The 14,390-nt window shown below is 42.1% G+C and overlaps 1 protein-coding gene across 1 annotated transcript; it reads right to left on the bottom strand.

Annotated features, from left to right (window-relative positions):
* Positions 1–289: 289 nt before the first annotated feature.
* LOC115022303 (ETS domain-containing transcription factor ERF) lies at positions 290–13,762 on the bottom strand. Its single transcript, XM_029453271.1, has 5 exons — positions 13,696–13,762; positions 5,900–6,131; positions 5,404–5,545; positions 3,931–4,021; positions 290–875 (listed from the first exon to the last, which is right to left on the bottom strand). The coding sequence occupies exons 1-5, from the start codon at positions 13,760–13,762 to the stop codon at positions 562–564; spliced, it is 846 nt and encodes a 281-aa protein (XP_029309131.1). The 3' UTR covers positions 290–561.
* Between the last annotated feature and the right edge of the window lie 628 nt (positions 13,763–14,390).

Raw genomic sequence — 14,390 nt, 5'->3', positions numbered from 1 at the left:
AGGATTTTGAACAGAGTGACACATCTCATTTTTCTTAGACATCTCTGCTCTGACTCTCCCGGGAAAAAGGTGTGTTGTGAACAAAGTTCGTGGGACGCCAAAGATGCTGCTGCCCCCTGCTGTGTCGGAGTGGTAACTGCAGCCCCCAGTGTGGTCCTGATGCTGCAAAGAAGACACGAAACGTTCCTTTCATGAACATTTCAGTGTCTGTTTGAAGGCGTGATTTGAGCAGCTCTTATTATATTCAAGACGTAGGAGGGAGAATGAGACACACACACCTGAATAATGCAAGTTGAGAGCACTGCTTTATTTACTCAAATCCAAGTACTGTGTTGTTAATTGTTTACAAGCGCAATTTCCCTACTGTGGAGTAAGTGCTGAGAAAAGTGGCTTCCTCAGTATTCATATAAAAAAATACACACGCACACACACATCATGGTCCAACTTAATAAATAAAGTGAATAATAAACTACTTTACAAAGAGCTAAAAAAAACACACACAAAAATAATGTATTTGAGAGATTTTAGGAGGCAAAGCAGTCCATCTGTTGTTCCTCTTCCTCACTCGCTCTCCCCCATCTGTGCATCATTCCCCACTTTCCTCTGTTCTCCTTGAATTTCAGTCTGCTTCACTTCACCAAACAGCCTTCGACTGATGTGGTTCAGATCCCACCCCGCGGGGCTCTTGTGATGCCAGCCGTTTGCGCTGACGTGGAGGGCCGAGGGGAGAGGTGGGGGGCCTGACTCCCTCAGGTTGGCCCCCAGACGTGCAGGGGCGGAGATGAATGGGAAGTGCCCGTGGAGAGCTCGGGGCATCGCGATGGGCTTAGGGAGGCAACACGGGAGCAAGAAGGGGTGAGGCATCGGCTGAACAGCTGTCAGGAAACACAAAGAGTCACATCAATCACAACGTGCAGAAATAATTTGTCTTTATGAGTTTCCTGTGTTTGAAAAGAGAACGGCAAGTGTTATCTAGTATGAACACGAAGCATTGAAGGTTTAAAACGATAGTTTGGATGTTTTGAAGTGGGGTTGTATCAGGTACTCATCCGTATTCTGTGTATCACCGACAGTAGATGAGGGTCTTTGACAGAGATTAGAGCAACAGACAGGAGGACCGGCATGAAAGCTAAGCAATGTAAACGTGAATATTTTATAAGGTTGCTGTTTTTGTAAATAGAGTCTGGTGTCTTTAAAGAGACAACAGCTTCTGATCCCCGTCAGAAAGGGCCACCTGATGGCAAGTTAAAAAAAAGATTCTAATTTCAGCGACCACTTACACTGATATTGATTTTTTTAGGAGGTTAAAATACATTTCGCTGCTGCCCCCGCCCACAGCATTACATAGCTTTGCTTTCGAGCCAGTACTCCAAACTGGGGGCGTGCCGACCGCCATCTACTGCAGGCAACACACTGACTCTGGATAAGAACCTCATGCAACCCCACTTCAATAGATCCGAAGTCGTTCACAGCTAAATGAAAAGTGTCCTTTTCATTTTGTTTCAACACATTTCCACTTGGACAGGAAAGTGTGAAAGTTCATCGGTAGTTTGATCAAAGCTTAACTCAAGGTTCACTTACTAGCTTTTAAACTCAGCTCTCTTCATTGCAACTGAGCAAACTCTCTGCAGAGGAAGACTGTGCAATGCAGTCAACAGAAATCTCATTTCATCTATTTTACATCAGAAATTCAATTAGAAGATGCACATTTGTAGTTAATGGAATTCCAACCAATAACTCATTAAATGCCAAATAACAAACCTGCAGGATTACAATTTTCAAGGTAGTAGAACTTCTCCTTTGATATTGACTCTCAAAAGAGATCACAGTTACACCACATATGCTTTATTCATTTGGAAAAACACCAAAATCTGTCTTCAAGGTCAAGATTGAACTGCATCCTTGCATTACTTCTCACCGCACGCATCTCATCTCACCTTGAAATAGAAAACACATACAAGTGAGGCACACTAGAAAAGCAATTTCCTCGTGACTTGAACTAAAAGAAACTTCAGGACTTATGAAATCTGCAGAGTAAAAGCATTAAAGAATGAGTTATGTGATGTCAAGTTGAGTGAATATGAGGTGGATGGAAAAGTGATATATTTTAAAGGTAGATGAAAAGCAAGTGCTGCATCTATTGAATACGTAATGCAGAAGCCTGAAGGATCCAAAGGCAGATCGCTCCTAACAAGTATTGTTTGTGTATCTTCTTCCCCTGTGCCGTAGAGCTGCATTATTATTATTATATTATTATTATATATAACACATCAATGAGCCACACTGCTGCACTGAGGGACATTCTTCATTAACAGGAACTCAGATACGTCCTCCTGTTGTGAAGACTGGCTGGAACACCAAATGTGTATCATCCACGGCTGAAAATAGTCCCCAACAAATACACAATTCACTTTGTTTGAGTAAAAATAACTGCAGTGACCAGCTGTTCCATAATCATCATGTTTGCATGTGTGTATTAGTGTGTGTGTGTGTGTGTGTGTGTGTGTGTGTGTGTGTGTGTGTGTGTGTGTGTGTGTGTGTGTGTGTGTATGAATAGAGGAAAATCTTTATGGTTATAGTTTTCTCACATTGTATTTGTCTTTTTCTTTTTTCCTTTGCACAGCGGAAACACTGGAAACACTAAATACACTTTATAATAATAATATGTATTATTATATAGTAGTAGTAATAATAATAATAAAAATACTAAATTGTATTTGTAAAGCGCCTTTCCAAGCTAAAGGCAATCTCAAGGCGCTACAATGCAGGACAACAACAACAACAACAACAACAACAACAACAACAACAACAAGAGTCGGTGTCCTGTGGAGCCCTCAGGTGTTCTGGGATAGGAATTCCACAGGTGGGGAGCGGCTGAGCAGAAGGCCCGATCGCCCATGGTGCGGAGCTTGGTCCTGGGGGGGGGGGGGGGGGGGGGGGGGGGGAGGAAGGGTTTAGAGAGGGGGCTGCGTGTGGAGGTTTATTGAGGGAGGAGGAGCATTTCCATGTATGCACTGATGGGTGAGTAGGGAGATTTTATATTCAGTCCTGACTGCGACAGGAAGCCAGTGGAGCGAGTGGAGAATGGGTGTGATGTGATTATATTTTTGCACCCTCATCAGGATATATGATTATATATTAGTAGTAGTAATGGCAGCAGCAGTAGTATTAAATATTATTTATTATTATTATTATTATTATTATTATTATTATCATTATTATTATTATTATTATTATCATTATTATTATTATTATTATTATTATTATTATATTATTATATATTAGTATTAGTAGTAGTGACAGCAGCAGTAGTATTAAATATTATTATTTATTATTATTATTATTATTATTATTATTATTATTATTATTATTATTATATATTAGTATTAGTAGTAGTGACAGCAGCAGTAGTATTAAATATTATTATTTATTATTATTATTATTATTATATATTAGTAGTAGTAATGGCAGCAGTAGTATTAAATATTATTTATTATTATTATTATTATTATTATTATTATTATTATATTATTATATATTAGTATTAGTAGTAGTGACAGCAGCAGTAGTATTAAATATGATTATTTATTCTTATTATTAAATATATTATATTGTTATTTAGATATTTGAATATTTATTTCTACATGTTCTGTGTGTAGCATCGAGGAGGCTGCAGCTCATTGAGGATCCTGTGATGTTTAATGACAACACAGCTTTGAAACGTATGATCCGTTTTACAAGAGGCTCGTTCTGACAGACACTTTGCTGGTTTTGGTATTTTCATGGACAAATATACCCTTTCATTCTTAGATCCAATATCTGTGTTTTTCAAGCAAAACTTGACTCTCAGACTACAGACTGAACACAGGGACAATAAAAACACTTAGTTTGGACCCTGCAGATGTTCCTGCTGTGCACATGTGTTCTTACCTGCGTGCATCACCGACGCTGCTCCTCCACAAGCAGGAAGAGCGCTCTCAGCGGGGAGGAGAGGGAAGGGAAGAGCGCCGCTCTGCAGAAGCTGGAGGACGGACGGACGGAGGAGGAGATGGAAGGATGGTTGAAATGGGAACACGGATCCTTTAATACAGTTTAGTATAGAACACCGTGGATCTATCACTTTGGATCTATCACCGTGGATCTATCACGTGGATCTATCACTGTGGATCTATCACGTGGATCTATCACGTGGATCTATCACTGTGGATCTATCACGTGGATCTATCACGTGGATCTATCACTTTGGATCTATCACCGTGGATCTATCACGTGGATCTATCACTGTGGATCTATCACGTGGATCTATCACGTGGATCTATCACTGTGGATCTATCATGTGGATCTATCACGTGGATCTATCACTGTGGATCTATCACGTGGATCTATCACCGTGGATCTATCATGTGGATCTATCACTGTGGATCTATCATGTGGATCTATCACGTGGATCTATCACCGTGGATCTATCACGTGGATCTATCACGTGGATCTATCACGTGGATCTATCACTGTGGATCTATCACTGTGTATCTATCACCGTGGATCTATCACTGTGGATCTATCACGTGGATCTATCACGTGGATCTATCACTGTGGATCTATCACGTGGATCTATCACTGTGGATCTATCACTGTGTATCTATCACCGTGGATCTATCACTGTGGATCTATCACTGTGGATCTATCACTGTGGATCTATCACTGTGGATCAATCACTGTGGATCTATCACTGTGGATCTATCACCGTGGATCTATCACCGTGGATCAAAGCTGAGACAGTTGAGAGGAAACACATCTTCAGGTGATTCAGACATTAATAAACTTAATAGCAGGAAGTTGTTCTTGATGTTTTGTTCCGTGTCCTCATTTGAAATTGAAATATAATCAAAACTTAATTACAATATATGATATTAAGAGTTTCATTCCAAACAAACGATTTCAATTTAGAAGAACTAATGGCACATTTTAAAACAGTCTGCACGCTGCAGTGTGTTTCTACCTAAATTATAAATGACTTTGTAAAGGATAACCTCACCGCTCGGTGTGCCTGTGAACATGATATTACACACCGACTCCCCTCTACAGCTCAGTCCAACAGAAATCATTGTATTAAATGATAAAGTTTCAGTAATGATTTCTATTCAAATCAATTTTATATTCAATTATAAAGCTGAAGTAATTGTTCTTTTAAAGTCGGCCCAATTTTCTTTTGAATGACACAGTTTAGGTAATTATTTCTTTTTACTTGAAGTGTTTTTGGAATAAAACTCCTAAAGAACGAGACGCACGTTTTGACCGATCAAATCTCTCCGAAAATAATTGTATATAAAACGTAATATGCCATTTTTCTAAATTGTGAAGTCCTTTAAGTTGTGACATGAGATGTAAAGATGTGGTGATGACCTGATGGCTGGGTGGAGGTGGTGGAGGTTGAGGTGGGGGGGGGTATCCTGGATAGTTGACCAGGATGAGTTTGCTGAAGTTGAACTTGTAGGTGAATCGTTTCCCTTTGGTCTTGTGCAGGATGCGCTTGTTGTAGTAGTATCTGTAAGTGAGATGTTTTCTGTGTCAGACGATACTCTGACTGTGTGTGTGTGTGTGTGTGTGTGTGTGTGTGTGTGTGTGTGTGTGTGTGTGTGTGTGTGTGTGTATGTAACAGCATGTGTTTCATCTGTGGGCATTTTTAAATTTTAATTTGACAACATATGTTTAGCGAGCACAACATTATATTTATAACATCAGCCTGAGGGTGAAGCTGCACAGAGAGGGAGGATTATATGTCACAGTTATAGAACTGTGTGTGTGTGTGTGTGTGTGTGTGTGTGTGTGTGTGTGTGTGTGTGTGTGTGTGTGTGTGTGTGTGTGTGTGTGTGTGTGTATATCCACTTGTGTCCATCACCTGAGCGCCCGGCTGAGCTTGTCGTAGTTCATGTGTGGTTTGCCCTTCCTCTCCCCCCACAGTCTGGCCAGCCTCTCGGGGTCCCGGATCACAAACTCGCCCCACTCCCCCCCCCAGCCGATGGCCCCGCCCTCGCCCCGGCCCAGCAGCTCCAGGAGGAAGTGCCACAGCTGCACCTGCCTGGAACCCGGCGACCAGGCTGGTTTGTACGCCCAGTCAGGGAAGAGCACTGCTGGAGACACAGGAGCAAGTCTTGTAAATGACTGACGCACAATGAGGAGGATCCTCTTTCTAAGAAACATTGTATAGACTCATGCAAAGATAAAAACCTTCCCATCATCACTCATGACTCAGAAGCGTGTGGCGGTGTCCGTATCTGCAGAGACCCCGCACTCTGCCTGTATGTTCTTATTTTGCTGCGTTAGGGACATTTCTTGGCGTTGACTTGTATAAAAACGTAGCAACCAGGTGCCAAATAGTGAGCAAAATGGCGGCTCTTTCCAAAAAGAGGGTGAATCTGGGGTTCTCTTATTGAGCCGGGGAGGAGGAGCTAAATGTTGTGTTTATAAATCCTCCTCTTTGTCACTTTAATGTTGAAGTGGTGGGTGTTGGTGAGTGAATGTATGTATTGATTTGCTGGTCAGTTGTTTGTGTTGGAGATTCATAAGACTTGTGCAGCAGTTCAACATCTGCACTCGTTCTCGCTTCTTGTTTTGGTTTGTGAAGAGATTCGTTCATCCTCAAAATGGTACAGTGCATAAACGCTTTAGTTTCACCTGCGCATGAATATCACTAGATGGTATTGAAGTTTAGACTGAAATCGTAGTAACCTCAAGATTGTTCTAAGATTTATTAAACATCCATCAGGTGTTAACAGGGTGGGAAAGTAACCCAGTCAAACCCGGCTAGGAACTTCGTTTGGCCGCAAACCTTCTTGTGGTGCTAGAAGAAAATCTATTTGGCTGATAAAAGATTTTAAAAAGTGGCCAGTGGACAACACAGCTGGTTTCCTGCCCTGGGTGTAAACGATTTATTGTCTTCTGTAGGCTCAGAGTATTATGTTTATTAAAAAGTAACTTTAATAACGATACGACACCCTCAAAAGGATCATTTGTACAGTAATGACTCGCCCCATGTTCGCATGCCTACACGGTGAACGAAGAATCCAAAAAGGGAGAAAGTTCCCAAAGTTTAACGTCAAAACCTCCGTTTGCAAACACGTTTACCGAGTCTCATTATTCCAGTTGTATATCAATCCATCGATTCCTTTTCTGTTTTCGTACCCTTCATTATGAGGCGAGTAATTGATATGCAAATGATCATTTTGGCGGGTGAAGCATTCCTTTAACGTCAGGCCGTGTTTAACCTCTGACTGCGCCCCAACAGTGATGTCGCTGGGTCCCGGAGTTCACCTGCGCGTCACTGCAGCAAGGTGAGACGTTAAACCGCCGACGTTCAGCAGGTTCCTCTTTAATAACAGCAGTATGAGTTGCTTCCTAACTGCACTCCCACATCATGGTGACTAGAGGTGTCTATGTAGAGCCTTTGACATAGAGGCAGGTTAACACTCCAGTGTGTCTGTGGCTTCCCTTTCACACACCACGTGTGTAGCACAAGGATGATCTCTGTTTTGTTCCCAGCCGAGTAGAAGTTAAAAGCACAACAGTGTCCTGCTCAGTTCAGCCCAAACTCCTGCTTCTGCTGCTGTGTATATATGTGGCCATTTATACTTGGTGTTTTTAATATGTAATATAATACATCGATTAGAGTTAATAAACTACAGTATATTCCAGAACAACTGTGCCAGATTGTGTGATGTTCTGCGGAGGGGCTGCGTATATGAAGAGATGCTTTATGTGCACACTTTGCACACTGAAAAAGACTTCAAAGCTGCGATCCGACACATTTGTCAGGATGCAACTTGTTCCTGAATATATGCTTAATCCTGAATGATACGACAGAGCAGGGAGGGGTAATACTGCAATGTCACAACATAAAAATCAGTGTTGGCATGGAACCAGAAACATTTAATCAAGTACTTACACCTACACTACACGCTGCTATAGTTCTACCTCATCAGAATTCAGAGGGAAATGTAGTTTTTATGAAATGTGATGGATTGTTACTTTAAACTGCTCCTAATCAGAATATATAGTAACAGCTACAACATTAAAATGCAGCCGTAATGTTAATTCAATAATTTGATATATGATACAATCACCCAGGGACATCTTTCTGATGGTAATGGCGTATCTTTTCATTATGCTAGTGCTGCTTTTACTTGTAAAACGCCTGAATACTTCTACTATCCCTGTATAAAATCGAATTATTGGAACCTTGTTGTAGTTCTGATTTTGTCTAGAACCAGACAAGCAGATGGATTATAGAGAATCTCCTTTGTGTTGTGCAAAATGATTCATAAATGAGGAGATACTGAGAGTAAAGATCAGTTCCAACAGCTTCAATTGTGTCCCATTCAACCTGATACGATTTAATGTCATGCAGAGGTGAAAGACGCATATTGATCATTAACTTAAGTAACAATTACACAATAGAAAAATACTTAACTGAAGTAAAACTACAGAGGATTTGGCAGCAAAATGTACTTCAGAAGTAGAAGCAGTGTTTCTTTCACAATGGCTCCTGTCAGTGTTATCTAATTGTATTATAGGATAATAATTATTGAAGCATTTACACATTTCTGTAGCGTTTACATACAGCTGGGGAGTTTAATCTATAACAATGCAACATATTATATATAAAATGAGTAGTAGGCGTTGCTGTGTAGTGAACTGAACTGCAGCGCAAACGTATGTAAAAGTATAAAGTAGCGTAAAATGTCAAATGGAAGAACCTCAGAATTGTAGTTAAGCACAGTACTTACGTAAATACACTTAGTTACTTTCCACCGCTGGTGTTAGCTCCATCTATCCAGAAAAGAAACACATGTTTATTTATCTCTTGATGCATCAGAATAAAACAAGGTTTGATCATTTGCCACAAGCTTAAATATCCCTTCTGCATGTTGTGCAATGGATCCCTGACGACCAGCAGACGAGCCTGCTGTCTGCCTAAAGACCCACAGTGAACATATTGAAGCCCTGCAGTACGATGTGTCTCATTACAAATTCCAGGCTGGATTTCGGTACCAGGAGAAGTCAGCATATTGTGTTACTAGGCAGAATCGTGGCTTTAAAAAAAAAAGAAATGGAACGTCTTTCTCTGTCTTGGCTGCTAGATGGCGATAAAGATCCCGTGCTGCTCCCCTGCAGCCAGTCACACAGCCCTGTTGGTGTGAAATGAGATGGGGTCCCCGTCTCAGCTGTCTCCTAGGCAACCGGGGCTGGGGACAGGGAGAGGGCAGAGTGTGTGTGTGTGTGTGTGTGTGTGAGTGTGTGTGTGTGTGTGTGTGTGTGTGTGTGTTTGAACTGGACCCTCACAACTGATAGGGGAGTTTATGAGGATCGTCAGAGAGTTTGATATTCGTGTAAGAATGGATGATGATGATGATGATCATGATGATGTACAGTAGTGACCTTCAGGTGCAAAACAACAAATGCCCTTGACGTTGAAAATAAGTCATGAAGGATATTGACATGTTTTCAAAATGATTACAAATATGACAAAGATAGAGGATCTAAATAAGTCCTGTGTGGTCATTACAAATGCTGAAAGAGGACAGGCCGAAGCGTCTCGAGACGAACAGAAGATGGAAGCATCTTCAGCAGATACGACGTTGCTCTTAGCTTTCCCCTCACGTTGTGTGAGAGATGACATAACCGGAATCAGACATGTTTTGTTTTAGGACTGAACGACCGAGTACAAGTTTAATAGTTTCCAGTGATGTTCAGCTCGCCCCAGAGTTGAACCCCATGTGCCATTTCCAAGTTCTAATTATGATTTTAATGAGAGGCTGTTTTGCATGATCCCCGCTGAGCCGAAATCAATGTTTCTCTTCATGGAAGGAAGTCATGACAGTCTTGTTTCGGTCGAGGTAGAAGGAGAGGAATTTCAGTTAAATAGAAGAAACTAAATATCAACACGCTGACCACCAGTTACTCCAAGACGAATGGAAAACAGTTACGCGACAATAGGTTTTCAGAGTGCACAAAACACAAATATATTAAACATTTTGAATCTTAGAACATAAATGCTCGATATAAAGTAATATGCAAAGTAAACATTGTACTGACAGCTTCCCTCAGCTCTGCAGTTTGCTTCCTGTTCTCACTCCCAACTCCTCACATAAGGACGTTTGGTCAAGACCCCTTGGTGTCACTTTTTAACACACTGGTACCCCTCAACTTAAGTTGAGTACGTTACGTGATGTAAGTTACGTAACGTTGAGTTTTGGGGACATGAGCAGCGATCTCTCTGTTTGTCTTACACATTCATCCGATCTCCTTCCTATGAGGACCTTTGTCCTCTTTTTACTAAGTCACGTGACTTCCTCTTTCACTCCTGTCATAATGACTACAGCCACAAGAAGCAGCCCTGCTCTGCCGTCACTGATGAAGCTGCCGGCGGTGACAAATTGGGATTGAGAACAGGTTGGTCCATGGGCACTTACTGGTGAGTGTATAGAGGAGCATTTAGCAGCTGAAGAACCTTGAATCGCCCTCTGCAGATAGTGGAGACCAAGACAGAGCTAAAGGGAAAGGCCAGAAACAAATAAAGGATGTAAACAGCCCAATATGGAAAGCTGCATGTTCTGTAACTGAGGAACCTGGAAGAAGGATAAGAACATCGAAGAATAAAGTACAGTAACGTCTGGGATTGGGAACACCCAACCCTGGAACTGCCATATCAAAACAAATAATTGTTCACTACTGACTTCCATTGTTGCTAAATTCCTCTTAGGTTCCCAGAACTGGTTACTTTACCTGCTTCTTCTAATGGTCTGACTGTTTCCTTACTGCATAAACTACAAGGCTTCATTATAACACTGTTAGACGTCCACCAACCTTCCTCAAGTCTCAAACAACCTCGACACATCTTTCTTTTCCTTCTGTAGCGCTGACGGGGAAAAAATGCAGCAACACCTCCTGTACGTGCAATGAGTTCAATCCAAAGTGAGACATTCAACTCCGGGTAACAGATGCTCTCAGAATAAGCACAATTAAAGCGTTCAATCCATGTATGGAATTGTTAGAAGTCACAGTTCACCATCTGAGAGCAGAAGAAGTTTCTTCACCTTCACAGAAGTCTGTGACTTTTCTGTCACCTGTCTACGAGCCCTTTAGTCCAAAGCAATACATTAAAAGCGAAAGTAAAAGTCAGCCTGCCATGAAAACGGCAAAGTAATCTTTCGTCTGCCAAATGACATGATTCTACGTCGCGTCGCCTCAGCAGGCAGATAAAAAGCACAGACTGTTTCTAAGAACGTCTCAAACTCAAACTCTGTCATATCTGCGCGTCCAGCGTGTGCAAAGGATCCAGATTAAACCTTCATCAGAGCAAAGCAAGTCGTACTCAAGATGATGACCGAGACCACACTCGGAGAACATGATACAACAATGTCCAGCCTCACATTGATCAGTAAAAATGGACATTTGACCATACTCAATTCCATGACACAAATTCAATCTGCTGGTGAAGATGATGCCATGAAGAGGAGAAACTAGGAAAGTGCACGAGAGATCTCCAATCCCAAACAAAGAATCTCACTCAATTGTCCCTTCCGGCTTCCTTACAGTCAAGATGGCGGCGAAGATCACAAAAACATGTATTCCTCTTGTATCCCGCCAGTCTTTAGTGAATCCTAATATATCACCCTAACCCTAACCCTAACCCTAACCCTAACCAAGGGTGGTGATGGCGTAGTGGTCTACGCCTTCCAAACAAAACACTAGAAGGTCGGGAGTTCAATACCAGGCTGCCACCATTGTACCCCTGAGCAAGGTACTTAACCCTGAGTTGCTCCAGGGAGACTGTCCCTGTACTTAATTCAATGTAAGTCGTTCTGGATAAGAGCGTCTGCTGAATGACCTGTAATGTAATGTTGGGTGTGGAATTAATCTGGTTCAAAACGAGACCAAACTTTACTACGAACGTCAGTTTTCGAGCCACGGCAAAGGAACAAATGTGGCCTGCAACATACTAGGTAAGGCTGGTCTTTAGCCCAGCTGCTTGCCGGAGGTTTCTTTTGCTACTGAAGCAAAGAGGAGTCAGGAGTCCAAATTAAAAATATTAGGCTGATGCGTTCAGTAGTATGCAAGATTATCTGTGGACAGACAGACAGACAGACTGATGATCAGAACAAATGCAGACAACCTCCACGTCTTGTAAAGACAGGTCAGAGTCAAGTTCAGCACGAGAACGTCATCATAAGTGAACAAGGACAATGCATTAAACACTTGTTTAAGAAGGGACAATTAGATTAGGGCTAAACAAGCTGCTAATTATTAATTCAGTGTCTCTCGGGTGAAATATGTGACCAATATTGACCCTTCCTGCGCTCAGACCAGAGTCCGGCCTCTGCCTCGCTTCAAACCATCTCACTAAAAAAAGAAGCACTTCATAGAAAATATCCTAAAATCCCCAAAAAGATATTTCTCTATATTTTACTGGAAAGAGACATTGCTGTTGAGTTTCTCCAAAGTAGAGCACTACAGGAAAAATATGTATTTTATTTTAGTTGTCCCTTTAAGTATATAGGGTACACAAATGGCATGTGTTGCCATAGAGATGGGTACTACTGGCAGTGGCTTGACAGTATGACAGGAAGCAGGAGAAACGCTGATGCAGGGGTCTGTGTTCTGCAGGTATTTCAGAGCTGGCAGCATTTAAAGTGACCAGACAGCCAACACAAGGCCAGCGCATGTGCTGGAGTTTAGATTCTTACAAGCTAAGAGTGTAATTAGCTGAGGTGTAACAATACGGTGATTCTTATTTTATACTTTAAATGATGTGACATGACTGTATGGAGACATCACAGTGTGGGATACAACTGAACTGTGTTGAAACATCTGTATCGGCTGCGCAGTTTGAGCTTTAGTTTGAATAAAATGTGAACTTTTGTTTATTTCGTTTGTGATGATATGAATAGGGAACTTTATGGACACACGAATCACACACACAACAAAGGCGTGCTCACAGGCTCTGGCTTGTGTTTCTTCAGCTACATATTTCTGCCTCTGTGACTTCGTTGAGCAGCAGAGGAGGCGCTGAGGCAGATAGAAAATAGAAAGGTCATCAGGTAACTGGACCAGGTGGACAATCCAGACTGGAAAGTGAATAAACAGTGTTTGATCCTTGAGAAGAGCTTTTAAAGCTGAAATGCATATCTTTCCTGCCTGCCTCTCGAGCAGAGAGAAGGAACTGAAATCTGAAGTTTGAACTACAAGAAAGATAGCGTAATTGATTGGATGTATGCTGTTTGATGTGTGATCATGGTGTGAAACGCCTTCCAAGTGTAGTCGGTCAGGCCGAGTGTCGGCGCAAATGTAAGGCGGCCCCGGCCCATGTGCGGTCTCCACATTCAGCTGTGTATTAAAGATGTGTACTTGGACACATCTGGAATGAAAATCAGCTGCAGTTTGAAGCGCTCAGATTAGTTTTGGGCCAGTGTCAGCCAGAAGCCATAAATCTGATAACCAGGTGTCCTACAGTAAGGCTTGTAAGGGGTCCCGGCAGTTTGGCTACTTGGGATCACTGCACTGTGTCCATTCTCAACGACTTAATCTGCTTTGTCAACCAGGACAAAAGCAACCAAAGGAGCAAATCATCCTTTCTCACTGACAGAACATGAACGTGTCCCAAATCGTTCATTAATCCACGATGGGGAGCATCTCTACCTTGTGGAACTGCTCCGTCGCCCTGAGCCACTGGACATCCAGCACTGCCACTGGGCAGCTCCCACATGTGGATGCATGTCAATTAAGCCTCTTCCCTAAATAAGTGAAAAGGTGAAAGGCTGACATGGTGTCTGCAGGGACCCCTGAGGTCAGGCTTTAACACTTTGTCATCAGCGAGTAGATCTTTGGGACGTGTGCGTTGCCCCGTCACTCCTCCGAACGAGGGATCCCTCAGAGTGCAGCATGTCACAGTTGGCACAGGAAGGCCTGAGCCCAGCACATTTAATTAGCCAAGCTGTCTTGGCATTGGATGGGAGGGGGGACACACACAGTGACGAATCATCAACATCACCAAGGGCGCGGCGCTGCTCACCGCCATACTGCACATCTAAAACTTAACAGGATGGGAAAGAGACGCATCGGCATTAATACAGAAGTCTGTCACTGGGAGATGGAGTTTTTATTGGAAAAAACAGTAATGCAGCAAAAATGAGCACAAGCAGTGACTGACCTTTATGTAGAAACACATAAGGTGTGTTCCTCTCGGGTTTTAATGTACCAAACATGTGTGCCGGATATTAAGATACAGTGGGGCACATAAACCTCACTGCTCCACATGTCGGTAGTTATCATTCAAGTCAATATTCCAGATTGAGGGGAAAAAATTACTGTTGCTATGAAAAAAAGCAAAGTTA

The sequence above is a fragment of the Cottoperca gobio genome, chromosome 17 (assembly GCF_900634415.1).
Source record: "Cottoperca gobio chromosome 17, fCotGob3.1, whole genome shotgun sequence".
Lineage (NCBI taxonomy): Eukaryota > Metazoa > Chordata > Actinopteri > Perciformes > Bovichtidae > Cottoperca > Cottoperca gobio.
This window is presented reverse-complemented; position numbering and strand designations above follow the sequence as displayed.

Coding starts and splice junctions, on each gene's coding strand:
- LOC115022303 (XM_029453271.1), bottom strand. CDS start 13,762: ATGTGGGAGCTGCCCAGTGGCAGTGCTGGATGTCCAGTGGCTCAGGGC. Junction 5,546..5,899: donor AAGCTCAGCCGGGCGCTCAG/GTGATGGACACA, acceptor TCTCACTTACAG/ATACTACTACAACAAGCGCA. Junction 876..3,930: donor AGCGTCGGTGATGCACGCAG/GTAAGAACACAT, acceptor GTTTCCTGACAG/CTGTTCAGCCGATGCCTCAC.